General features: G+C 36.5%; 1 protein-coding gene and 1 long non-coding RNA gene across 3 annotated transcripts in view; one reads left to right on the top strand and one right to left on the bottom strand.

Annotated features, from left to right (window-relative positions):
- LOC130681320 (uncharacterized) overlaps positions 1-19,973 on the top strand; it is a 60,319-nt gene extending 40,346 nt beyond the window's left edge. The window contains exons 3-4 of one of the 2 annotated variants that reach the window (XR_008994371.1): positions 1,507-1,572; positions 19,764-19,973. This is a non-coding gene — a long non-coding RNA (uncharacterized LOC130681320). Of the gene's footprint in view, positions 1-1,506; positions 1,573-5,012; positions 5,109-19,763 lie in introns of those variants that run through there. The other variant, XR_008994370.1, reaches the window with a different exon arrangement.
- LOC118927668 (serine/threonine/tyrosine-interacting protein-like) lies at positions 14,747-16,338 on the bottom strand. Its single transcript, XM_036916147.2, has one exon. It carries the CDS (start codon positions 16,333-16,335, stop codon positions 15,709-15,711), a length of 627 nt encoding a protein of 208 aa, XP_036772042.1. The 5' UTR covers positions 16,336-16,338; the 3' UTR covers positions 14,747-15,708.
- Positions 19,974-25,457: the final 5,484 nt, after the last annotated feature.

Raw genomic sequence — 25,457 nt, forward strand, 5'->3', positions numbered from 1 at the left:
CAATAATAATGAGAATGGTGACTAAATATTTCATCACCAAAATGAGATCCTTTTGAAAGTGTTACTACAAATATACCTGAATAGTAAATGTAAACTGTGACTATGGTCACTGACAAGGCATTTTTTAAAAAGGAACCTAAAAAAAACCCAAACTTCCTTAAAGGCTGTTGGCACAAAAGAGAAAATAAAGAGGTGGATGTTTACAATACTATGTAGTAAGTGCTAAATTAAATACTAGGGTAGGGTGTAGGAGTAGAAAGCTGATTGTAGTGGTTAGGCTTTAGGTCAACCCTCACCCTCAATAATCCTTGTCTACTGGTATTTGTTCTTGTGGAGTCCCATTTTTCCACATTTTTGAATTAGAGATGGAGCTGTGTAACAAAGGCTACTTCATAAATGGACTTGCAGCATCCCCCCTCACCTCTAACTGTTTGGAAGGGTACTTGATAAGCTTCTGGAAAAGGAGATAAATTAATGTGACTTGACTCACCTATGGGTAATTTCTTATGGACCTTCACCTTGGTAGGAGAGAACAGGCAGGCAGCTAGAAAAAGCTGTTTTGTGAGAACTATTGTATTAGAGAAAATACTGGGTTCGTACTGAGGTGAGATGAATTCCATCCAGGATTAGGATCTGCACTGCCATGTGGATAGCCTCATGCTTTCAGCTATCATGCACTCAGTTCCGTTAGTCCTTCATATTGCCCTAGTAACATTTCAGCTCTTTGCTCACACATACAGTCAGATTATTTTTCGAGCATAAAAGGGCGCAAAAGCTCAAATCATATAGTTCTTCTTAATTGCAGTATGGAAAAAATTGCATTCAGATAATAATTATGTGTATTTTATAGTTTTTATTCCAGGATATGTTAAGATGTTGACTTATAATGAATGTGAAAAGCCATCAAGAATGAGGAGGGACACTCTTTTTCCTTCCTGTCAATTAATGTCACAATTTGATTCTGGTTTTCTAAGTCATGGTTTTTCCCATGGTTAAGACAAATGGATTGACCAGGCTTTTTAAATTTAAATAAATTTAAAATATATTTCCCTTTGTTTAACTTTAGGTTGGATGAGAAATTTTGGCCATCCTAATTCATTTTCAGTTAAAAGTAATGGTAACAACCTCAATTCAAATCATTTATAGAACCTCACAGCCTTATAAATATGGATTATAATAAGAATGATGATTTGTAGAAAATGGGCTTTTTGTCTTTCTCTGGCATGTTCTTATGGCCGAAGGACATTCTGGGTTCTGTTCCTGTATTTCTTTTTCTGTGTCTGTCACTTTAGCTGTGACTTTAAGTTCTTAGTGTTACTGCTATCTAGGAGAATGTAATCCAGAATACATGGCATAAAAAGTAGAAGTAACAGCATAAATTTGATTATATTTTTCCTCTTATTATGAGGTTAAAACTATTGTGGGATTGATTTTTACAGTTTTCATTTTCTGAGTTCCATTGAAGGCAATAAAAAGGATCTAATGCTTTTCCTTACCTTCCTCCAGGTATATGAAGTCCACGGAAGTGCGTTATTATGCACTATTTGGAAAGGAGGAAGCAGGAAGCTGGAAGTAAGTAAAATACAGAGTTGATGGATACAGAGTTCACAAAACTGCGCCACTGTTGGTCATTGATAACATCTTTAGACAAACTTTAAAGAATTAAGTAAAATATATACAAAGTTAAGGAAATAATGGGGTTAGTGGACAATGCTGCCTTTCTGAGATCTTCTGGCAAGTAAGAGCAACCTAGATGTATACCACAGCGGTAAGTTCCTAGACTAGAGATTCTTCATGCTGTTACTAATATTGTGATATTAGGTAGATAACATGACCTCTCCATACTCATTTTTTTTTCATCTGTAAAATGAGGTTAAAATTAGACTAATAATTAGATCTACTTTATGAGAACCCTATGAAGGGCAAGTAAGAGTGTATGTACAGTTCATAGCCCAATGCCTGAAAAGAGTTAACATTCAATAATGTTGGCTATTTTCATCAGAGGTAGACATACTTGCCTCAGGGAACTGGAAACAGAGCTGGTAGAAGTTATCCAGAAACTTTCTCATTTGCACTGAGGCTCAGATTTTGCTTTCTGTCTTGTGGAAGCAGTATAATATTCCCTGTATTTACTGGTTCTTTCTGGTCCATGTAAAGGTAAGGGGGAAAAACAGATAGTACTTGTTCCAATGTCTTCTCCTTCAGCTAACTGAGGTGCTTCCAGTAGGGTGAATAGTAGTTCAAGGGACTGGGTACAGTAAATAGCTTATGAACTTTACTTTACCTCCCTTTGTATCCCAATCTGTTCAAAACTTATAAAGTGGATTAAATAATGCATAGAATATGTGGAAGCCAAAAATTTTTAAAGAGTGTTATTGTAAAATGGCATGAACCACTATTATAATTAATTATATACAGCTCTTGCCTAGAAAATCTATATAAAGTGTTACATTCTTTGAAGCTTTTTGGAAATATTGTATGCATGATTTATGTTTAAGAAAACTGAGGCAGAGACTTAACATATCTTGCACAACACAAAATTATTAAGTGAAATTCAAATGTTTCATTAATATTGCCTCTAATGAGAAGTGAATGCTTTACTTAATAATTGTTATGTGTGTTTTATATAGCTTGTGAGGGTGTTATCTAGGAAGTTTCTTTAATTGTTTACCTTTCCTTGGCATAAATACATTAGTGATGCATGGAGTATCTTTAAAATTTCAGAGGCTTGTGAAAATAATTTATAATTGAACACAAAGAGCAACACACATTTTACCTATTCTTCTCCCCTTCTATCACGATTACCCTTTCAAGTTTGTAGTAGGCTGCTTTTTAAAATTTGGTGATTGTAATCACTAATTATGAATGATAAATTTCTGTATTTAATTTATTCTAAGAATGAATTTATTCTAAAGATGAGATTCCCTATGTCCATAAATTGTAAGAGAAAGGATTGTAAATTATATTGTGGGAATTGGGAGGATATAAAAAAATGTAGGGGATAAGCTGTAATCTGAGACATTAAAAAATATTCTACTGTAATTACACTGATAATATAAAATACAAAATAAAGTAACTTGACTACTTTAATTGCTTTAGATATCAGTATTAGAGAAATCCTTTTTTACTACCTTCTCTTTTTAAGGACAAAAATTTTAGCTAGTTTACAAAAGAAGTGGATCCGTTAATATAATTGATAAATAAATGGCTATTTATGTAGAACTATTTTTGCCTCCAGATTGAGAAGATACAAAATTTACTTAAAATGGATTGAAGTACCTCAAAACAACTAATTTTGTTAGCATTTTAAACAGTTCATAAGGAAGAATGACATTTGTTCATAAAACATGATCAGTGAGGTCTGCAGTATTTTTTTTATTATTATCCAAAAAGTTGTTGCAAATAATCCTGAGTTTAGAAATGCTCAATTAATAGCATTGCTGTAGATAATTAACTTGAAAGTTCTACATATTCTGCTAAGTTGTGCCTGATAGTGCCTAACTTCATAATAGTTAAATGACAAATAACAACTCAAAATGATGTGTGAAGTTCTATTATTCAATGACATGACAGAATGGATGAAAGGGAAGGAAACAAGTTGCTATTTGAAGGGAAAAAAAGGGAACAGGTCTCAAGAGAATCCAAAGTGAGCTAATCATCATTACAAACGGGCCGAGAACCACAACCTGATTTGGTAAATACCCTCTAAATGGCCAACTTCTCCATGAAATATGTTATGGTCAATCAGTTTTTTTTTCTTGCAGTTTTATTGAGAACAGTAGACAGATATCACTCTGTAAGTTTAAGGTGTACAGCATGATGGTTTCTTTACATATATTGTGAAATTATTTCTGCAATAGACTCAGCTTACATCCATCTTCTCATATAGATACAATGAAAAGAAAAGAAAGAAAAAAGGAAAATCATGTGATGAGAACTCTTAGGATTTAGTCTCAATAAATTTCCCATATACCATACAGCAGTGTTAACTATAGTCATCATGTTGTACATTATATCCCTACTACTTACTGATTTTAACTAGAAGTTTGTACCTTTTGACTACCTTCCTCCAATACCCTCTCCCCCATCCTCTCCATAAGACTGATCTTTTTCTATGAGTTTGTTGGGTTTTTGTGTGTTTTTTTTTAGATTCTACATATAAGTGAGATCATACAATATTTATCTTTCTCTGATTTATTTTACTTAGCATAATGCCTTCAAGGCCCATCCATGTTGTCATAAATGTTACAATTTTCTCATTTTTTGTGGCTGAATTATATTCCATTCCATATATACATATATATACACACACACACACACACATACATATACATATGTATGCCACAACTTTATCCATTCATCCATTGATGGACACTTGGGTTGTTTCCATGTCTTGGTTATTATAAATAATGCTGCTGTGAATATGGGGGTGAAGATTTTTTTTGAATTAGTATTTTTGCTTCCTTTGGATGTATTTCCAGAAGTAGAACAGTTGGATCATATGATGGTTTTATTTTTAATTTCTTGAGGATCCTCCTCCATACTGTTTTCCATAGTGACTATACCAATTTACAATCCCACCAACTATAAACAAGTGTTTCCTTTTCTCCATGTCCATGACAACATTTATTATCTCTTCGCTTGTCTTTTTGATGATGACCATTCTAATAGGTGTGAGGTAATATCTCATTGTGGTTTTAACTTGCATTTCTCTAATGACAAGTAATTTTGAGCATTTTTTTATGTACCTGTTGGCCTTTTGTGTATCTTCTTTAGAGAAATGTATATTCAGGTCCTTTGCCCATTTTTTAACTGGGTTATTTGTTTGCTATTGAGTTATATGAGTTCTTTATATTTTGAATCTTAATTCCTTATCAGATACATGTTTTACAAATATTTCTTCCTATCTATAGGTTGTGTTTTCACTGTGTTGATAGCTTCTTTTGCTATGCAGAAGCTTTTAAATTTGGTGTAGTTGCACTTGCTTGTTTTTTATTTTGTTTGTGCTTTAGGTTTCTTCCAAGAAATCATAACCAAGATTCATGACAAGGAGCTTTATTCCTATATTTCCTTCTGGGAGTTTTGTGGTTTCAGATCTTACTTGTAAGTATTTGATCTATTTTGAGTTAATTTTTGTGAGTGGTATAAGATATGGGTCCAGTTTCATTATTTACATGTGAATATCCAATTATCCCAGCACCATTTATTGAAGAGACTATGTTTTCTCCATTGAGTATTCTGGGCTCCCTTCTGAAATATTAGTTGACAACAACTGTTTGGGTTTATTTATGGGCTCTTGATTCTGTTCTATTGTCTGTTTTCATGCCAGTACCTTACTGTTTTGATGGCTCTAGCTTTATGTTGTAGCTTGAAATCAGGAAATGTGATGCTTCCTGCTTTGTTCTTCTTTCTCAGGATTTCTTTGGCTATTTGGAGTCTTTTGTGGTTCCACATAAATTTTAGGAGTGTTCCTATTTCTGTAAGAAATGTCTTTGGAGTCTTGATAGGATTGCATTGAATCTATATATGGCTTTTTATAGTGCTGACATTTTAACTATGTTAATTTATCCAATCCATGAACGTGGGATACGTTTCCATTCATTTGTTTTCTTCTTTGATTTCTTTCATCATAGTCTAGTAGTTTATTCAGTAGTTTATTATTTCACCTCCTTAGTTAAATTTATTCCTCAGTATTTTTTTGTTTTTGATGCTAAGTGGGATTTATTTGTCTATTTCTTACTCAGAAAATTTATTGTTAATGTATGAAATACTGCTGGTTTTTGTATGTCAGTTTGTATCTTTACTGAATTCATTGATTAGATCTAACAGTTTTTTGGTTGACTCTTCAGGATTTTTGGTGTATAAAAACATGTCATCTGCAAATACAGATACTTTTACTTCTTTCTTTTCAATTCTGATAGCTTTTATTTCTTTTTCTTTCTGATTGCTCTAGTTGGATGTCATATTTACCTGATTTTTAATGATTCTCAATTTCTTATGTTGGTATCTGCACATTTGAGTAATTGGGCTCCTCTTCCAGGCCTTACTGGTTGGCTTTGCCAGAGAGTTTTTTACCAGTCAGCTCAGTTTGGGTTTCACGGTGTGTCTGCTTATAATGTCCTTGGGCCTGCTATTATGCTATTTTTGGGTGAAGCAACTTTTGGAGCTCTGAGAACAGGTATGTGTGCCATGGTCTGAGAATAGTCATATGGAACTAATAACTTGATTCTCTACTCAAGTTAGGCTGTAGGCTGGATTCTGCAGTTGCCTGGATTCTCTAGTTAGGCTTACTAGTTGGTTGGGACTAGGTACTATGTTCAGTAATTTATGGGGCTATGAATAAGCTTCCCTGCCTTGGCAGGGAAGTGGAACATGACCTAGCTCATTGTTTGGGAACCCAAAGTGCTTCAGAGTTTCTGAATTCCCTGGTCAGGTGAGGCTACTGGTTTTGCTCTGCAGATTGGGGAAGCCATGGGCTGTCTTCTCTGTTTAAGTGCCACTGTATGTAGGGCTATTGAATGAGACGCAGCTTTCAGTGTGCTCTCATTAGGTTCTCAGTTGGGCAAGCAGTAGGCTTTATTCAGCAATGAACAGGATTATGAATTAGATTTCCTCCCCAGGTGCAGCAGGAGAAGCAGCTCTAAAGCTGGTAAAGCTCTTTTTTTAGTTCTATTAACTCAAGATGGCCCACACCCCAAGTTCTGTGATTGAACAAGGTCAGGGAGGCCTGGGGCTTTGCTCTTCAAGCTATCAGCTCTGTCTGCCTCTTGGCTTGAGTGCCACTGGGCCACACAGCTTCTGGGAATTTTCTCCAGTCCTTCTGGTCAAATAAGACCAGAACACACTCTCCACAATTGGTGGGGCTATATCTCAGCTTCCTTGCCTGGGCAGGACCTGGGAGGGGGAAGGGGGCCCTCTAGGCTACTCTTAATTTCCCATACAGGCTCTCTGGTTGGGAGGGGCCTGGAGCTACTCTCAGCCTTCATTATGGATTTTGTCTTTTTTATCAAGGAGATAACATATCTAGGAAGGGAGATTGATTAAAATAAATAGGCCAATGACACTGTGCAGTAAGGGTTGTAATTGCAATAACTGACAAATTGAAGAAAGAATGGAATACATTCTTAATCATACACATTTCTTAAATCTATAAAAGACTTGATGAATTACTACAGGAATATAGAGAAAACAATGGTGCATCATGCTTGAACAAGAAAGTCTTGGAAAGTTTGAATGAAAAGAAGAAATTTGAGTTAGGGCTTAAATAGTGACATGGATTTTATCAAGTCAGAGGGCTGGTATTTCAGGCAGAAGAAACTGCAACAACAATGGTGCTGTGACATGGATATATCAACAACAATAACGGGAGATCTGGTGTGACTGGCAATGAGGAGCTGTAACTCCTGGGGAGGAGGTGAATCCTGGGGCAAAATACCTTTGAAACTGAAATCAGCGAAAGGGAGAAATGAAGTAGGAGAAACCCATTTATTTTTTAGAAGTATTCCACTTCTGCTCTCCTGTGTCTTTCAAGAAATGGCTGCAGAAGAAGAGGCCCCCACCCAATCTCTCTGGTCCAGATAAGCCCTTGCTGGACCTTGTAATTACCTATTGACATAGAGATGGACTACTCTCCACTCCTTAGAAACACCTATTGTGTGGAGATGCACTAAAGCCAGGCAAGAGATTCTGGAAACACTGCAGTTTTACCCACAGGAGCTATAGATGACTTCTGAGCAGATGTGTAGGAGATATAAAAAGGGTTATAAAAATAGAATTATGATGCATTGGGTTGGATACATTCGAGTTGAGGGAGACAAGAAGCAGGGCCTAGTGTTAGAAGCCATTGTCTTAGTGAGAAATTACAGGGAGTGGAATAGACTAATACCGGTGAAAAAGGAGTCAGGAGGAAATGAGAGAATATTAGAAGATATTAATATTTCTAGTTTCAGTGGCAAATAAATTATAATTATGCAGCTATAGGGAGCACAGGAGAGGATAAATTTTTAAGGGAGTGAGGATAAGCAGTTTCAGTTTGGGGGAAGTTGACTTTGACATGATTTTGAAACATTTGAGAAAATGATGGAAGGCATTTGTCCCTATGGGCCTTGGCCTTTGTAGAGTTTTTGGGACTGGAGATAAATTTACAGGCTGCTAATGGAGATGGTCATTGAATTTCTGGTGGTGAATGAGCCCTGTAAGGGCTGAAAGGAGAGAGCCTAAATATAAGGGGAGGTAAAAAGGCTTTATTTATGGTTTGCATATACTGTGTTAGGCTCTTCATCTATGTTATTTAAACAGGGTTAAGATTGGAACCTTAGGGAAAAGTGGCATCTACTAGGTGAAATGAATGTAGACAAAGGAGAAGCATGCAGGAGAGAAGAGTCTCTCTAAAGACAAAAGTAAGAAAAATGTCAAAGGGAAGAGTGTCAAATGCTGCAATGGGATGAAAGCCAAGTATTTATCATTTAGGGTGGTTGTAAATACTTTTCATTTTTATGTGAAAACATAGGCCAACTATTCCCTTTTATATCACTGTTGTTCCCCTAGTTGGTCTGGAACCATAAAATAATCTTTAGTGCTAAACAGCTCTTGCAGAATTGGAAAAGAACACTCAGTTGACCACAGCATCCTGTGTCAACTTATTTCCCCCTTTTCTATGCAGATCAGCTGCTGTGGACTCCAGTTGCTCACAGAAGCAGTAGTTGCCATGGATTCTGCCCCAAGGAACTAAACAAGAGTCAAATTATGCTGGGGAGAAGGTAGAGGGAGGTAGAACAGAGGCAAAATTTTACCTCTGCCTTCTTAGGGGTTTTTAGGTAGGCCTGAGAATTAAATTGGCATCAGACAGATTAACAGATTAAAAGCATATGAATTTATATGTTTTATGTGACATAAGGGCCCTCCTAAGGAAATGAAGACTCAAAGAAACTGTGAAACCTAAAGATTTTTATATTGGTCGAACAAAGAGGCAATTGCGGAAAAGTAACTAAAATATATGGGGAAGCTAAATCAAGATGAAAATTATTTTAGCAATGTCTATTCGTACAAACTTCTCTCATTTTTCACTCTCCATTGAAGAATATTGCTTTGCTCTTGGTACAGATAGAGCATCTTTTGCATGGGAGTTTTTTTTTTATCTTGTTTTCGGAAAGAAGGGAGAGATTAGAATGGCCTTCTCACATCTGCTGTCTTTTAAGTGCCTTTAGCTGAAAACAATCCTTAGGCCAAGTGGCATATTTTGGGGTGGCATATTCTGTCATCCTTCAAGCTCATTTCTTATTCAACAGAGTTGCTGCCTTTTAGACAAATAAGAGACAACAGTGGACCTGAACATCTAAGAAGGTTTTCCTCTTGCTCTTCTCTGATATTAGTTATGGTTTGTGTTCATTTAAAGAGAGTTGCTGGTTAAGATATATTTAAAAATTTTAAATCCTATATTTGAGATAGTTTAAACAAGTAATTGTTGAGTTGCCAAATTATAGGTCTTCACTGTTGGGATGAGGAAGTGAAGGACCATGTGGAGAATGTCCTGCTTCCTTTAAGGAGTGGAGTTGCAGGAATGGAAGGTTTGCAAATCCCACTGCATTCCTTTCCTAAGAAACAAACCAGAGACAACCAGGAAACAAACAAAAAAACTAACAAACTCCTGTACATTTATGAGCCCAGTCTCTTATCTGGATGTAGAATCACTAAATAGAGTTTATTATCTTCTGTAAAAATATTTACTATCCTCTAGAATTATGTTTTATTTTGGGCTTTGCTGAGTGCGTTCTGTGCACTAGAAATGATTATTCTTGCCTCGACAACCTTGCTGACGTCTGGGTGCTAGTTTTTCTTAGTGTTTCTTGGAGAAGTAAAAGGCATGAACCTCGTTAAACAAATTGTATTTTTTTTTCTTTTCTTTTAAGGATATTTATAAATAGATGCATTACTCTGCTCTGAATTATCTTGGTTTCCCAGGAAGATGAAAGTTGACATTGAATTATATATTTTTTTCAGGTCCTATCAAGTTATTTGTTTTTACTGCCCACAACAATATTTCAATTCACTTTAATTTAGAATGCTAGTGTTCTTAATCCCAAAATATGAACAGTTCTATTGAAGAAGACAAAAAAGAATAAAATGGTAATTTTCCCTATCTCAAAATACAAGAAAAGTATAACTGTCACTGCCCAGGTTCCCTAGAAAAAAGAACCTGAGGAAAGGATAAAAGCAATAATGCAGCAATTTTGAAGGTGAAAGCCAGCATAGTGCAGCATGGGAGAGAAAGAAGAAAGTGAGGCAGCGATAGAGGGGGAACAGTGGGGTCACAGGGCCCAGCGGCTCCAGTTCAGGGCAGCTGCACAGAAAACCAGCAGCTTCTTAGCAAGGGCATTGGTGGACATGAGCTGTTCTGGCGGACGACAAGGAGAATGGACTCTGACTTTGAGTAATCTGTGGAAGGGAGGAAGGAGAGAGAACTCTCTAATTTTTTGCTTCCCATAAATCAAAGTTGACCCTTTATGGGAGTTGACCCTCTCATATTCTGAGATGCATCATTTGGCTCTTTCTGTAGAAGCTCAAAATATCAAGTTCTCTCTTGTGATGTGGTGTTTCATCAAATTTTGGAAGTAGAAGGAGGAGGCAGAAACCCTGACCATGCAGTTTATTGATCTGCCTGTGCACAGTCAAGGGTAAAGGGTGTGCTATTCCCTGGTCAAGTGAACAGTTGGAACGAGGACTGAGGAGACCTTCAGTGAACATCATTCAATATGGCAGCTTCAGAAGTAAGCCAGTGTTGAGAAGGCGACTGGCAATGAAGGAATGTGAGGAAGTGCATAAGGTTTGTGTCTCAAAAAATAACCTGAATCTATAAAAATAACTACCAAGCAGTATCTAGAGATGAGTAAGACTTATCACTAATTCTGTCAAATGTAGGTGAACACAAAAAAACATTATTTTAAGATGAATTTTAAAAATCAGACATTTTTCTCTTATAATCAGACTAAGTTAAGTTTTACACTCATCAACATATTGTGCAATCTAACTCTTTGTTATATTATTTGGATCCTTTTTCCTGCATTGGCATTCATGTCACAAGCTCTACAATTAACAAAATGAAGAATTTTGTGCTTTAAGTGATGTAATAACCACATGCTGGGTGAAAAATGATAATAGCATAAGGATATCCAGCAGAGCTTTCCATAATTCAGTTGCAAATTTTGCAGGAAGTAGTGTATAAGATTAGTGCTTTTTTATTTTTTTCTTATTTAAACTAACAATCAACTTAATTCAGACCCCTAAGATTCTATGGCATGTTCATTGGAAACATTTTAAATCACTATCATGGCTTTTGCTATTGGTAGGAAAAATGTCCTTCAAATACAAAGTGGTGTCATAATTCAAGGATTCATTCTTTCTGCTTTTCAGTATTAACCAACAGAGTTCATTTGAGGAAGAGAGAAATAGAGAAGTCCTGCTCACAGTAATATCTGTTTTCTCCCTCCATTTTACTGCTAAAGATTTGCAGCAAAGTCAACATATTTGCAAGGAACTCTGGTTTACAAAGGGTATGAGAGAATGGAAAATCATGTTTTCTCTTGACTTCATATCATCAGGATCTTCTGGTGCAGGGAAGCAGAAGAAATTCTCTGCTAATTTGTTGTAGAAAAAGCCAGTCTGGTTCTCCTTCTTGCCCCAGTTCATCCCACTGAACAGTAAAAGTAAAATGTCACCAAGGACAGAGCAAATAAATGATTATCCCAGTTGTCAGTATGAGGGTCTGCTATTCAATGGACACAAATTAATGGCAGATTTACTTAAAGGCTGATTTGCCAAACAAAGTTAATCTAGGGACTTTTGATTAATAAAAATTGTTATCACTTAGTGCATGCTTTTTTATGTGCCAGACAGTGTTTTAAGTATTTTAAAGTAATTTTAATCCTCTCAACAGCCCTAAGGGCTAAGTACTACCATTACCCTCATCATATGGAGAAGGAAACTGAGACTCACAATGCTTAGGTCACCTCCCTTAGGCCACAGGCAGCCAATAAAATAGAGCTGCAATTTGAGCAGTCTGGGGCCAGCAGCTTCCGGTTAGCTAAAAATGATGGTTTGTCACTCCTAACACTTTAAATGATATATACATGCATGTGAGAGTGTGTAATATGAATATGAGTGTATATGACTTCTTGTTTCCTTTATTTGCTCAGTTAAACAGAGAGTAATGTAAATCAACGGGTACATATAAATCAGGAAGGGAATCTGAGGTACCTTGAAATTATCCTTTCCTCAACTCCCACAAGCTTTATATCAAATTTAAGGAATCTACCTCCTTGTCCTTCATAAATGTACTCAGGTTTATGAAACATGAAAAGTGACATATTGTTTATGAAGTCATTTAATCACTAACACATCTCCTCTCGCAGATAGTGAGATATTACTCCAGCTGCCAGGAAAGTTAATAAGCTCATAACTAAGTGATTGAGAAAAGCTGTAATACATCTCTAACTGTCTCATAGTACAAGGTAAATAAGCTAAGGATTCTCTCTTGACACTTACAGGGCTGCCTGGAGACAGAAAGCATCTCCTCCAGGTTCTACCAAATTTATGTCATGTAAATTTTACTGGCTCTTGCCAGGGAATACAAATTTAGAGGACAGGAGATTGAGGGCTTCAAAACACTTTACTCTTGGGATCTGTCCCCAGAACAACTCCAAGCATGAAACAGAAAATGCTTCTAAGATTTAAGATGTGCCCAAATTCACAGTAAATCCATCTCTGTCTCCTTCCATCAGGCATTCAGAATCTTTTCTGATGTACATCTAAGTTTTAGATGAGTGTGAGGGCATCTAGAATCAACTAGTTGATAATTGGAGTTATAAGGATATAGTCACACATTATTTACTTTTCTTGGTACAAGTTTAAATTCCTTTTTTTTTGGATCCTTTTTTCCTAACTACCAACTTCTAGGTAAGGGTTGGCTGTATCTCTGCAATTTGTGCAGTGCCCAATTCTAGGATTTGTCTAGACTTATGCACAACTGTATTATGAGCTTACTCATTTCCCAGTAATCAGTATGAGGTTCCCTTGCCTAAAGTAAATTATCATATCAGACTAACAATACATGCAATGCAGTTCACTTGAGAATCAAGCTGGTGGCTGAAACCTTTCCCAGCTGTTGCACTTGTAAGTTATAGTTCAGAGTAAGGAACTCAGCTTTATCATATGTCTAAAGTAAAATAAGCGATTCTAATAACTTTTATAGAGCAATTGCTTTGTGCTGAGTGCTATCTTGGTTCTGATATTGCTGATACTTGGAGAAGAGAAATACAAATGATTGCATTTGTACGAAGCCTTCAATCTTGAAAGGAGGCACCCAAGGTCTTAGATTTGATCTCTCATCTGGTAGGAGTACCAGTTTTGTCTTAGCCATATTGCCGAAACCTTAAGCACCCAAAGGACTTACGATTTTTCTGTTTACTTTGATACTCAATGTGCTAAACTTAAAAATACATTAAATTATTCCTCTAAATATTTAATACTGCTTGTCTAATTAATAAATAAAAACTAATATTTTATAAAGCTCAATCTGTTAAGAATTTAAAAATTGCAAACTTAACTGGTCAAATTCTTCTATCAATAAAATTGAGTCTCACATGCCAACTTCTCCTAAGTGCTTTTAATGATGTAAACTCAGGTAAAAGTCATGACAATATTTAGAAATTTTCTTTTGTTCATATACTTAAATTTTACAGAACAGTAATACTAAATTTGATTGATTTGTCATATAAATTTGTTCTATGTCATTGGGGGGTAAATGGCAGAATTTCCAGAATCTCCAACCTAGCCTTAGTTCATTTGTATATCAAGAGGTATTTACCACTGCAGAGACTCCCGTCTATCTGGGGTAAGGGGTGGAGAGAAAATGTCCATTCTCTCCTCTCCTCCATTCCTGGTATGTAATTTGCCAGTCACCAGGGATTCACCCATGGAGTTCCTCGCAGAAGGGGCAGTTAGGAGAAGGGGAACACAAGCCATGGGGAGAGTGTGAGTAGTAGCCGGAGGGGATGGATGTTGCCAAGCCTGGTTAACAACTGTAAGAAATAAAAGCCTTTCTCCCAACCTACCATTTCCCTTGACTTATTTCAATTAGACCCATTTCATTGGGGACCTGCCTTGGGCTGGAAACACTCTGCCCCTTGGAGCTACAGTCATCTTGGGGTAACAATAATTTATTCTTGTGATTTCAAAGGAAATTGATTTGTAAGAAACAATTTAATTTTTGCATTAGCCAAATTTTCAGGGTGACTGAATGCTGTACTGGCTTCCTCCTCATAGTAACAGTTCACTGGTTATGTCACCAGGATTATCTGATCTCTGCTTTTACTTGGAATTGCCTTTCTTCATTCCCCCCACCCATCTAGCTATGCTTAGTTCCAATGTATTTCATCTCAGTTTACCATGGCTACATATTTCTTACTGGAATTTTAGTAGGGATTTGAGGAGAGAGTTTTACAGATAACACGAGAAGTGCCGATATCAGTCTTTCTTTTTAATTTTTGTTTGCTTAGAGGAAATTTTCTTTTTAATTAAAATTTTCTTTTGATTTTTATATAGTTGTAGATATACATGCAGTTGTAGGAAATAATACAAAGTAATCCCATACACTTTATCAGTTTCATCCAATAGTTTTGCCCAATGGTAACATCTTGCAAAATTACATTTTTTTAAATTTCTTTTTTTATTATTTCAATAATTTAAAATTAATGATGCAAGGCACTTTTCTTTTTTGGGCTTCATTTGGAGAAAAACAGTGCTACATTGGTTTCTTATGGTCGACTTAGAACCATCTTGGACAAAAAACAAAAAAATGGGCTAAGCAACTCTAAAAAGAACAAACACAACATTTGGCTTTGAAGAAATGCAAAAAAGGAAAGTCACTTGAAAACCTAAAACTCATTTTCGAGAATCTGGTATTATGAAGCAAAGTATATTCTTTTGTTCATTAAACTATTTTCTAGGAAAAAAATTACGAAAGTAATAGGAACGGAGGCAATACTTGGATCATGTTAAAGTAAGCATAGTTGGCTAATATCATGATTTAAAGATTATTAATAAGGGATTAATAAGTTTAAAATAAAAGGGTAATTAAGCTATTGAATTGTACTAAAGAAGAAATGTGGCAGATTCCTGCATTAATGTTTCTGTAAGAGGCTCCATCATAAAACTGAACTGTAAAATTAGTTTAAAATGTAATATATAGAACACAAAATGATTTTTAGCGAACTTTAGTAAATTCTTTTGCTATAAATTACCCAGATTTTATAAATAAATCCCTCCTAGCTTGCATCTTGTTTAAAGTAAATAACTTTATATCACACAAATAAATTTCAAGTATGAAAAGTGCATTATTGCAATACCTCTTTGCAAGTCCAAAATTCTTGGTTTATAATAATAATAAAACTGTAACATGTCAAAAAAAAAAAAGAGTAAAACCTTCAGTGCCATCTGTTGCAGAAGTCCAACATCTTAAAATGTTGCTTGACAAGTTGCAGAGAAACAGATTTGGAAGCAATATATAATTGAAAAGGGACTACTTTGTTTATACCATTTTACATTATTACTATGTCTAATATTTTATGCTTCCCAAATAGAAATTCACATCCTCTATAATGTTGCTGGAGTCAGCTATTCTGTGCAGTCACCACTTGCATGTTTCCAAAATCATCACCATCTTCGTGTGTTCTCTTCAAACTGCCAGTGGTACCAGAATGAACAGATAGACCTTTCTATCTGGAGTGGTGACATCATCTGTATTGTTAATTTTGCTAGGTAGATGGCTTCATATTCCTGAAGTTGATGAACAAATCCAGCATTAGGATTAATACAAAATCTTCTTTCTTGAACATAGGCAAATGCATCTCTGTACTTCATTCCAAATGTTTCCATTATGTATGCAATAACAAAGGCAGCACTCCTGGAGATTCCTGCATTTCCATGGACAAGAACTTTTCCTCCAGTTTGTAAGCTCCCATCAATAAATTCTTTAGTCATGGGGAAAAAACGTATTATATTTTCAACTGGATTATCTGCAATATCCAAGACAAAATATCTAAATAATTGTTGAAAGTTTGGTTTAATGAAGTTTGCTTCAATATTTTGTCTTATGCAAATTATATGTATTATTCCATATTTCTGTAGTATAGATAGCTTGCTTTTCATAGCAGAAGAATACAGACCTAAGAACAATCCAGGTAAAATTTCCTGCATCTCTCGTCTCATTGGATAGGTCCACTCCTCAGCATCTTCTCTGCACTGTGGGAGCGAGGGGAACTCCAGCTTCATGTCCTCCATGGTCCCGGCCAAGCCGCCGGCCCGACCCTCAGGCTGACAGTGGCGATGAAAGGAAGGAGGGCCGGTGGGTCGGAGGGCTGACGGGCGGGCAGTGGGCTTACAACTAACACACGCAGACTAAAGGGTCCCAACGACTCCGGCGGCGACAGCGGGGAAGAGGAGGGTTGGGCAGCTCATACCCTGCCGCCATGCTGCTGCCGTCTCCCTCCCGCAGTCTTCAGGCCCCTCAGACCGCCGCCCAGGCTCTGGCACAAGCCCTAATGCTACCGCAAAATTACATTTTGACATCACAACTAGGAGATCACTGTGATACAGTCAAGATACAAAACATTTCCATCATAAAGATCTTTTGTGTTACCCTGTTATAGCTATATCCGCTTCCTGCTTGCTTCCACTCCCTCCTGAAACCTTAGCAGCAACTAATTTGCTCTCCATTTCTATAATGTGTCATTTCAAGAATGTTAATGGATGAAACAGTTCAGAAAGGTACAAACTTCTAGTTATAAGATAAGTAAGTCCTGGGAATGTAATGCATGGTAACTATAGTTAACACTACAGTATGATATAAAGTAGCTGAAGAGAGTTGATCTTAACTATTCTCACCACAAGAAATGGTAGTTATATGAGGTGATGTAGGTGTTAATTAATGCTACTGTGATAATCATTTCTCAAGATGTTAAGTGTATAAATCAACACACTGTTCACCTTAAGCTTACACAATGTTATATGTCTATTATATCCCAATAGAGTTGGAGAAAAAGACATTACAAAAAAAGAAAGTGCAAATTTATGACATTTGTTTTGGTGCCAATGAATAATAGTCACTTTCAATATATTTTGCATAAAAGGGTAGAATTTTTATTACCAATTTAGTGAGAGAAAATGCATGACAAAGAAACTTGTGGAGAAATACAACTATCTCTAATATTTCCTCCAAGATTTAAAATTGTAGGAACTGCATAATCAAGGTCAAGTGAATGACTCCAAAGAAGTGACTTTTCAAACAATGTTGAGTTAAATTTATTATGATTACAACAAAGATTATCATGGTTTCCATCAAGCAAACAGAACTCACCATTCCACATGTGATTAGTTACACAAGATTTATTATCTGCCTAAAGTCTTGAACACTAACTCCAATGGGATGATCACTGAACTGAGAATCATAACACCTGACCCCTTTCAAAAACAATAAAAAAACCATAAGTATGACCTTGGACAGACTATATCACTGATTTATCTATTCACTGGTAGGAAAATTGGATCAGATGATCTCTAAATACCTGCCAGTTCAAACTAGGCTTTGGGTTAAACTTTTCACATTATTGTGGATAAAGGATGTAAATCTATCAGTGATCAAAATGCAGCAGAAAGTTGATAATTATTTAGTTAAAAAAACAAAACAAAACAAAACAGTGTGATCTAGTAATCCCACTCTTAGGAATTCACCGTAAGAAAACAAAATCCATGATTCAAGATGACATATGCACCCCTATGTTTATTGCTGCACTGTTTGTAATAGCCAAGATATGGAAGCAACCTAAATGTCCGTCAATAGAAGAATGGATAAAGAAGATGTGGTACAATGGAATGATACACAATGGAATATTATTCCACCATAAAAAGAAAAGAAATCCTGCCATTTGCAACAACATGAATGGATCCAGAGGGTATTATGCTTAGTGAAATAAGCCAGGTGAAGAAAGACAACTACCATATGATTTCACTCATTTGTGAAATAGAAAAACAAAGCAAAACAGAAGGAACACAACAGCATTAGACTCATAGACATTGAGAAATGACTAGTGGTTACCCAAGGGGAGGGGAGTGGGCTGGAGTGGGCTGGAGGGGGAGGTGGACTGTTGAACCACTGTTATATACATTTGAAAAATTTGAAAAATAGGACAATAATAAAAGGATTTTTAAAAATTGATGTGTGAAGATACAAAGAAGGAGTCTGATCCATCTCCTGTCTTTGGTTAGCAGAGCAATTACACAAAACAGATATCTAGATGTAAGGACCTCTAGCTTCTGATATAGTCAAGCGAAAAATGTGCATTCATAGGGTTCACCTAGTATACTAATAGATGTTCACAAGCTTCTTCTGCATGGTAAGTTATCCTGGTGACCCGGGGAAGTTTAACTTTATGACTTTCCTGTTTGGCACTCTGTCAGATTCCTAATAAGCACTTAATAACTTTATCTTGACAAATGAAATAGTACCAGGGGGTAGTTGGGCTGTTCATGGAATTATAAGTTGTTAGTACTATCAAGGACCTCATCCATCATGCAACTATTTGTTTATGTCATCTAATAATTCTCAACTTGGTTGCTCAATAGCGAAAGCTGGAGAGCTTTGAAAATATACAACACCTATAACCCACCCCCACGGCTTCCGATGTAATCGATTTGGAATGGGGCTCAGCACAGTGTTTTGTAAAGGCTTTCTGGGTGATTCAGCTAGGGGTGGAAAACAAAAGAAAACAGATTTTGCCCATTTCCATCATTTTACACAGTCAATCACAGAGATTTGAGGTAATCAGTTATGCGTGTTCATGTCATAGCCCAGCTGGCACTTGATCTCGGACTCTGCACTACAGGGGATGATTTCTATTGGATTAAGTTTTGCACACAAAATATAATTAACTTACACAAATAAGGAGTGGAGAATAAAAAGTTTGACTCTAACACTTTTTTTATAATTGTAAAAAGAGCATGGAATCCCTTTAAGAATTTGAATAATTTATACCTTTCAGTCATTCATCATGGGTTAGTTTTTCTCTAAAGAAAAATTTGTTGGTGCTAATAGCATAGTAGGTAACATAGATAATTTTGAATTTGACCTCTACCTCCACAATTATTGTTAATACTTGGCCATATTACTCAAGTTCCTTTAAAATCCAGTTTCCTTACCTGTAAATGGAAATTAAAGCATTTCCTCCTTAAAGCTGTTGTAAGGATTAAATGAAGTTATATATTTTAGAGAAGTCTTGATACTATCTTTAATAAAGAAAAGCATTCCCTACATGACAGTTACCATTCTGTATTTTTATTTCTTTCCTTGGACCAGTAAATAAAAAAGTTATTTGAAGACATTTTTGTTAAGATGCAAAGATTTTGATGTCCAAATGTTTTTTTTGTTTGCTTGTTTTGTTTTCCTGCTTGTTTGATTGCTACAGGGAATTAAGTCCTTTCTCTTCCTTTGATGAGAAAAAAAATCATTTTATTTATGTCTACTGGGCAAGTTCAGAATGAAGTTAGGGCAAATGTTGAGTCAAAACGAGTATTTTTTAAGCAAAGAAATCCCACCTGTACAGCTTTCAGCAAATTTACCCCAGACCTAAGAAAGTTTCTCGAGCTCCCTGGACCGATTGCTTCCTCACTGTCTCCCATTCAATTGCTGCTTCTGTTCCATTGAATCTCCACAGGAAGAAAACCATGCCATCAGGCAAGCATGGCCACCGTACAGCCTGTTCTGCAGCAGCTTAATATGGGCACCCTGCACCACCAAATAGTCCCATTAGCCCCACAACTTTATACCACACCTTTTGCTGTATGGATGCAGCCACCCAGCAAAGAGGAACAACTCCCTGTGGATGCAAAACACTTAGGGGCCAGAACAACTGGTCAGCACAGTGAGAGGTGAGGTCATTTCTTGCTTGTTTCAAAGGGGGTTGTTACACCAAAAAGCCATGCCTTCCTCAAGCCTCATTTTTTTTTTAATTGGAAAAATCTGAAGGTGTGTAGGAGGAGGGAAGGTGATGAATCATTTTTCCTACTGAAATTTTAAAAAAGAGGAACAAAATATAAAAGGGGAGGGATTACATTAATGTGTATATATGTAAATTCCCAACCAGCTGTAAGGACCAATAAAATTTAAAATAAAAGTCTTATTCCTGCTAAGAATAAGGGAAGAAATGTCCCTCCTTTTTCTTAGAGCATTTTCTTATGTAAACTTTTAATTGTAAATTCTTTATCTTTTGAAATCTGTATACATGCTTTTTAAAAAGCCTGTTGCAAGATTTTTAACTCAGGAATGTCCCAAGGACGTGAGAGTCATCTCGCTGAAATAGGAGCATCAGGGAGATAGCACCCTGTCTCCCAGTTTCTGTGGGAGGGTAAGAGCCTAGCTTTGTTGTTTCTGTCCTCCAGTTTGTATATTTAGGGATTGTGGTAGACATGGGGAAGCACTGTTCAGGTCCCTCTTTGGGAAAGGCCTCCCTAACCAGCTTCCAGGAACACAGCAATTGAGAGGCTCTCTCTGTTAACATTTTTAAAGTCTGCTTCAGCTTTCAGGCCATAACCACTCTTCTTAGGGGCAGACCCTGGCTAAAGATGAGCAGAAAGAGTCCCACCAGTTCTTCCAATACAAGACTTGTAGAACTAACAAGCTTTGCACCTGAGCTCTCGTCGGGAAAGGGGAGACTTTGCCTATGTGTATTACGGTCTGATGGTTCCTCCAACCAGGAAATTTCCTTCCTTCTCTTTTTCCCCTAAATAACTTGTACTCACCTTTGAGCTCTCAGGTCAAACATGAATCCCTCAGGAAAACCTTGCTGACTAGGTCCCATTTCCCAAGTAAAAACTCCCATTGTGCTTTCTCTTAGCTGAATTTTGTTTTTGCAATAATTTGGTTAATGTGGGTTTCCTACATTAGCCTGCAAGAGCCATTATGTCTATTTTTTGCTGCTGTTGTATTGTCTTGGCCTAGCACAATGGGCATAGTCACTAAAACAAACAATAAACATTTACTGGTTTGAGGTAATAGTAGAAGACATTATGAGGGATTTGACCTATAACTTCCTACCCCAATCAGTCATTCAAGGTTTGGTGTTGAGAATGAAATATTTCGACACTTTTAGGATGATAGCTTCACTGATAATGTAAAAGATTGTATAGAGGAGTGAGATGATGAAGGTAAACACTTTGGATAGATAGGACATTAATAGGAGTGAAGGAAAGGGAATGGAGACATAACAAATTGGAAAGGGAGGTAACAAGAGCTTAGCGAGTGTTAAATGTGAGAAGCAAACAGTGTTTTATTACTAGAAAAAATGATAAATTCTCAGACTACTGAGAGTGAAGGTTTCTTCTTGATGAGCTTTAGCCGCCTAATGGGTTTTTATTTACCCTGTTGTCCTCTGTTGTGCTGAAAATAGCCAGAGAACCAGGGCAGTCTAACACTTGTCCTTTTGCTCAAGGCTACCTCTAGCAACTTAATTATTTGTTCAGGGCAGGATGGAAATAGTTCAGTTTCCTTGCTTAGTGATTTTAATGAAAACAGGTCATTGTAAAGAGATCTCATGTTACTCTTCTAAAAGTTAAGAACAGGGAAGGCAGTAAGTTATCTATTATACTTTATGCTGATTTACTTAACCACACACAGAATGTATTATCTTACATTTTTAATGTAGAATTTATTTCTCTGAAGAAATGCACAATGCTGAACCTCCTGTCGAGATCAGCATGACTGTTATATTTAAGAAAGATAAAGTTTTTCACAATCTTCCTGAGACCCATGGCCTGAGAGCAGCCCATCCGTGTATTCTTATAAACTGCTCCCTTTGTTGAAGACATCTTAACTACTTTCTCTACATCAGGGAGTACACGCAGGAAAAGGTTACATTTTTCACTACATCAAGCAATGTGTTATGCATACATCTTGGTAATGTCCTAAAGGATCATGCTGTACACAGTCCAGTGCTATGTGTGTGAGAAGATGCAAGGATAGAGTCTCATTAGGTGGATTACCTCATCTTCCTTTGGGGATGGACAGGGCATCTAGGACATTATTTTATCAATGCTGATCAGAGAATTCCTAACTCTATATTTCTGGGAGAGGTTGCAACTACAACTATTTACTACCTAATACCTAAATTAGGTTAAGTATGAAGCCCCAGTTTGGTGACTTGGCCTAGCAGAAGTGACACCATGTTGAGCCTGTCTTTCTTTGTAACACTCCTGAGAAAGAACAATTATTTTATAGGGCTGACCTGGAGCTAATCACTGCTTCTTGCACTCAGTAGGCAGCCTGTACCTTGCTGCCCATAGGCTTACTCCTTACCACTCTAAACTGTTTAAACTTCCCCTCACACAAGGACATAGAGGAAAGTGTACTGTGACCTTCTTGAGAGAAGGCATGTTTTTTTTCTCTCTGTAGCTTAAGTACCTGAAAAGCATTAGTAAGTATTCAAGGAAGGAAGGAAAAATGATCCATTATAGGGAAATAGACAAGGAAATGTGAAGAAGATATCATGAATTGAAAAGAAGAAGAAAATGCACTAGGTGGAATGTTGTGGAAGAAGAAATAAATTTCTTTCTTTTTGTTTATATGAAGACCGAGCCTGTAGAAGTGACGAGGGAATAATGGAATGGCAGAAGGAAAGGCAGACAGAGGAGTAGGGAGAGATGAGTAAGGAAAAGGACAGGGACCCTGGGTCATGTTTATGTATAAAGGTTGGATGAACCTGACATTCAAGCCTTCTGGGCTTACGTATGACCAGTACTCATCTCCAGAGGCACTAAGTGCAATTAGCAGCTCATTGGGAATTGATATCTCCTTATGGTACTTAAAAAAAAAGAATCTACACATTGCTAAGCTACGGGTACTGCATTAGTGCATTTGCAGAATACTCCTTAATTAGAAAAGGGATGGAGAATTTCATCGGAAATAGGCACATTGGAGCAGAAAGTGGAAAAGGCAAATGTGCTGCCATGTAAGGTGACTGAACCTGTTTCTTCTGGGAAAGAAGCCGGTTTAACTTTGTTTTCTCCAGAATTCAATGTTTGAATCTCCTCTATAACATCGTAATAAGTAGCAGTACAAACTTTGCCCGAGCACCTTTGGCATCAGGAAATTTATGAAAATTTACCAACATGTGAGGGGGCCGTGTCCATTTTTGAAAGGCTCTACGAAAAATTTCTTCCTCCGATTGAGTCACCATCTGCTTCTTCGCTATAACTCACGCTCATTTCTTTTAGGTCTGCCGTTTGTGCTCACACTGAACAAATTTGTCTCTTTTCCATGCCTATTCTTCCAATATCCTTTCTTCTCTCAGTTTTTGTCAAATGTTTTTCATATGATATGGTCCCTGGACTATCCTGGTCATTCTTTGCAAGCCCCGTAACATCTTATTTAGTATCATATGCTATAGTCTCAAATTCATGTTTTCATTATGTAGATGTCAGGGAACTTAAACTCAGTCTTCACACCTGAAATCCTATTGTTGAGATAGTTCCTCCAAAGCAAATTGCTATGCTATTTTACTTTCCTGCTAAAATTGCAAACAAAATAACAAACACAGCCTTCTTGTATTCTTTATTAAAATATTAATTTCTTGATGATGAATTTAATTCAACTTCTGAATTGTTAAAATTTCTGTATTTTAGTTTTTAAAACTACAGAAGATATCATGTCTTTACTTAAAATAATAAGATGTAAAAGCAGTTAATGAAATCAACAGTTGACTGTATCATGCCTTTAACTACTTACAAAATATAAAACTAAAGGACAAAACTAAGAAAATTTTAGGCATGTTTCACCTAGACATATGCCACATAAATTAGCATAATAGAAAAATCCTACTAAGGTTCTTAAACAGGGACTTCTTTCATAACATACTTCATCAGTTACAAATGAAGGTTACAAAGAAAGGGAATGAAAAATAATGACAGACAAAATTGCTAGCTGAAACTGGGACAGAAGAAGAACCCCAAAGAATGAGAATAATACCTGCTTTGTTGATTTTAAGTAGCTTTAGGCACTGGTAAGCTTTTCAAAATCCCTATATATTATTTTGTATATGTGAGAACTATATGTATTTTCTAATTAATTAAATATTACCTTCTCTGTGCACAGTTATTTTATCCTTCTTAGGCAGAATTGTAGTAGATAAAAAATGGAAATTGTTTTTGTAAATTAGTTGTTTATCTGTTGGCTAAAGTATTTTTGGAGAGCAGAGACTGCTAGTTTTATTCTGATTGCTCTCATAAATGAGCCGAGGAAAGAGACGCCAAAGAAACAAAACAGAGTCCAGAATGTTTTGTTTTGTTGTTGTTTTGGTAGCTTTTTGTCAGCTTTTAAACCTGTTTGCCACTTTATTAAGATATAATTTACACATAATAAAATTCACCTCTTTTAATTGTATAGTTCAGAGAGTTTGAGGAATATAAGCATTCATGTAACAATTTCATCAAGATACCCAACATTTCCATCAATCTTTAAGTTTTCACGCAGGAGCCCAAAATTTTGAGAGAGGAGTATGATTTTATATTTGCTAAGCAAGCAATTATTTGAAAAGTGAAGTTTAAAGAATGTGCTTGCCAGTGCCCAAAGTACCTTTTACACAAAACTCCAAAATATTTTAATGAAACCGAGTGCATGGTGGTAGATTTGAGTCTACTTGTATCAGCAGTACCCTGAAGACATACAGAGACTAAATGCATGTGGCCAGCATGACCATTCTGTCGCTATAAAATAAGATCCAGTTCCTGCCAAAGCCAATACTAAACATTACAGTCAACTGCAAATATCCATTCCAAAGGACCAAACCTGTCAAAGCAGAATTGCAATGGACAAAGTTCAAGTGGTAAGGAAAACCTTACAAAGCAATTGGAGTAGGGGAGAGGGATCAGAACCCAATCTAAGCTCAGCTCCACAGAAACAAAGGGCAGAAAAGGAGAGCTTTCTGGAGCTGGGGAGGGGGCTGTCATAGTCCATCCATGTTTGTGAACTGGCCTTACCCAAAGGAGGCCTTACCTCCTATCTTCATGACGGAAGGTAGTTTTAAAACTTGGAGCAAGACACCAGAAAAGTTAAGCTGTTACCCTCCCACACATTCGGACAAAGTCAAGCTGTGCTCCTTGATGATTACATTTCAAAGGGATGGCTCCCAGGCCTTTGAGGAAGACAGTTCTGGGATGCAAAACATCCTAGACTTTCAGAGGCTTCTAAAACACTTATACCTCAAAGGAACAGAGAAATAATATAAAATTATAAAATTTCTAAAATAAATGTTCTAAAAAAGGGAGAGGAGTGACCTAAAATCTGGGAGAAGCCTTTCTAAAGTTGAGTCAGGTGAAGGGGAAAGTTTAGCTCCTCTTGGTCAAACCTGACCTTGGAG

This window comes from Manis pentadactyla, chromosome 16 (assembly GCF_030020395.1).
Source record: "Manis pentadactyla isolate mManPen7 chromosome 16, mManPen7.hap1, whole genome shotgun sequence".
In the NCBI taxonomy this organism is placed as follows: domain Eukaryota; kingdom Metazoa; phylum Chordata; class Mammalia; order Pholidota; family Manidae; genus Manis; species Manis pentadactyla.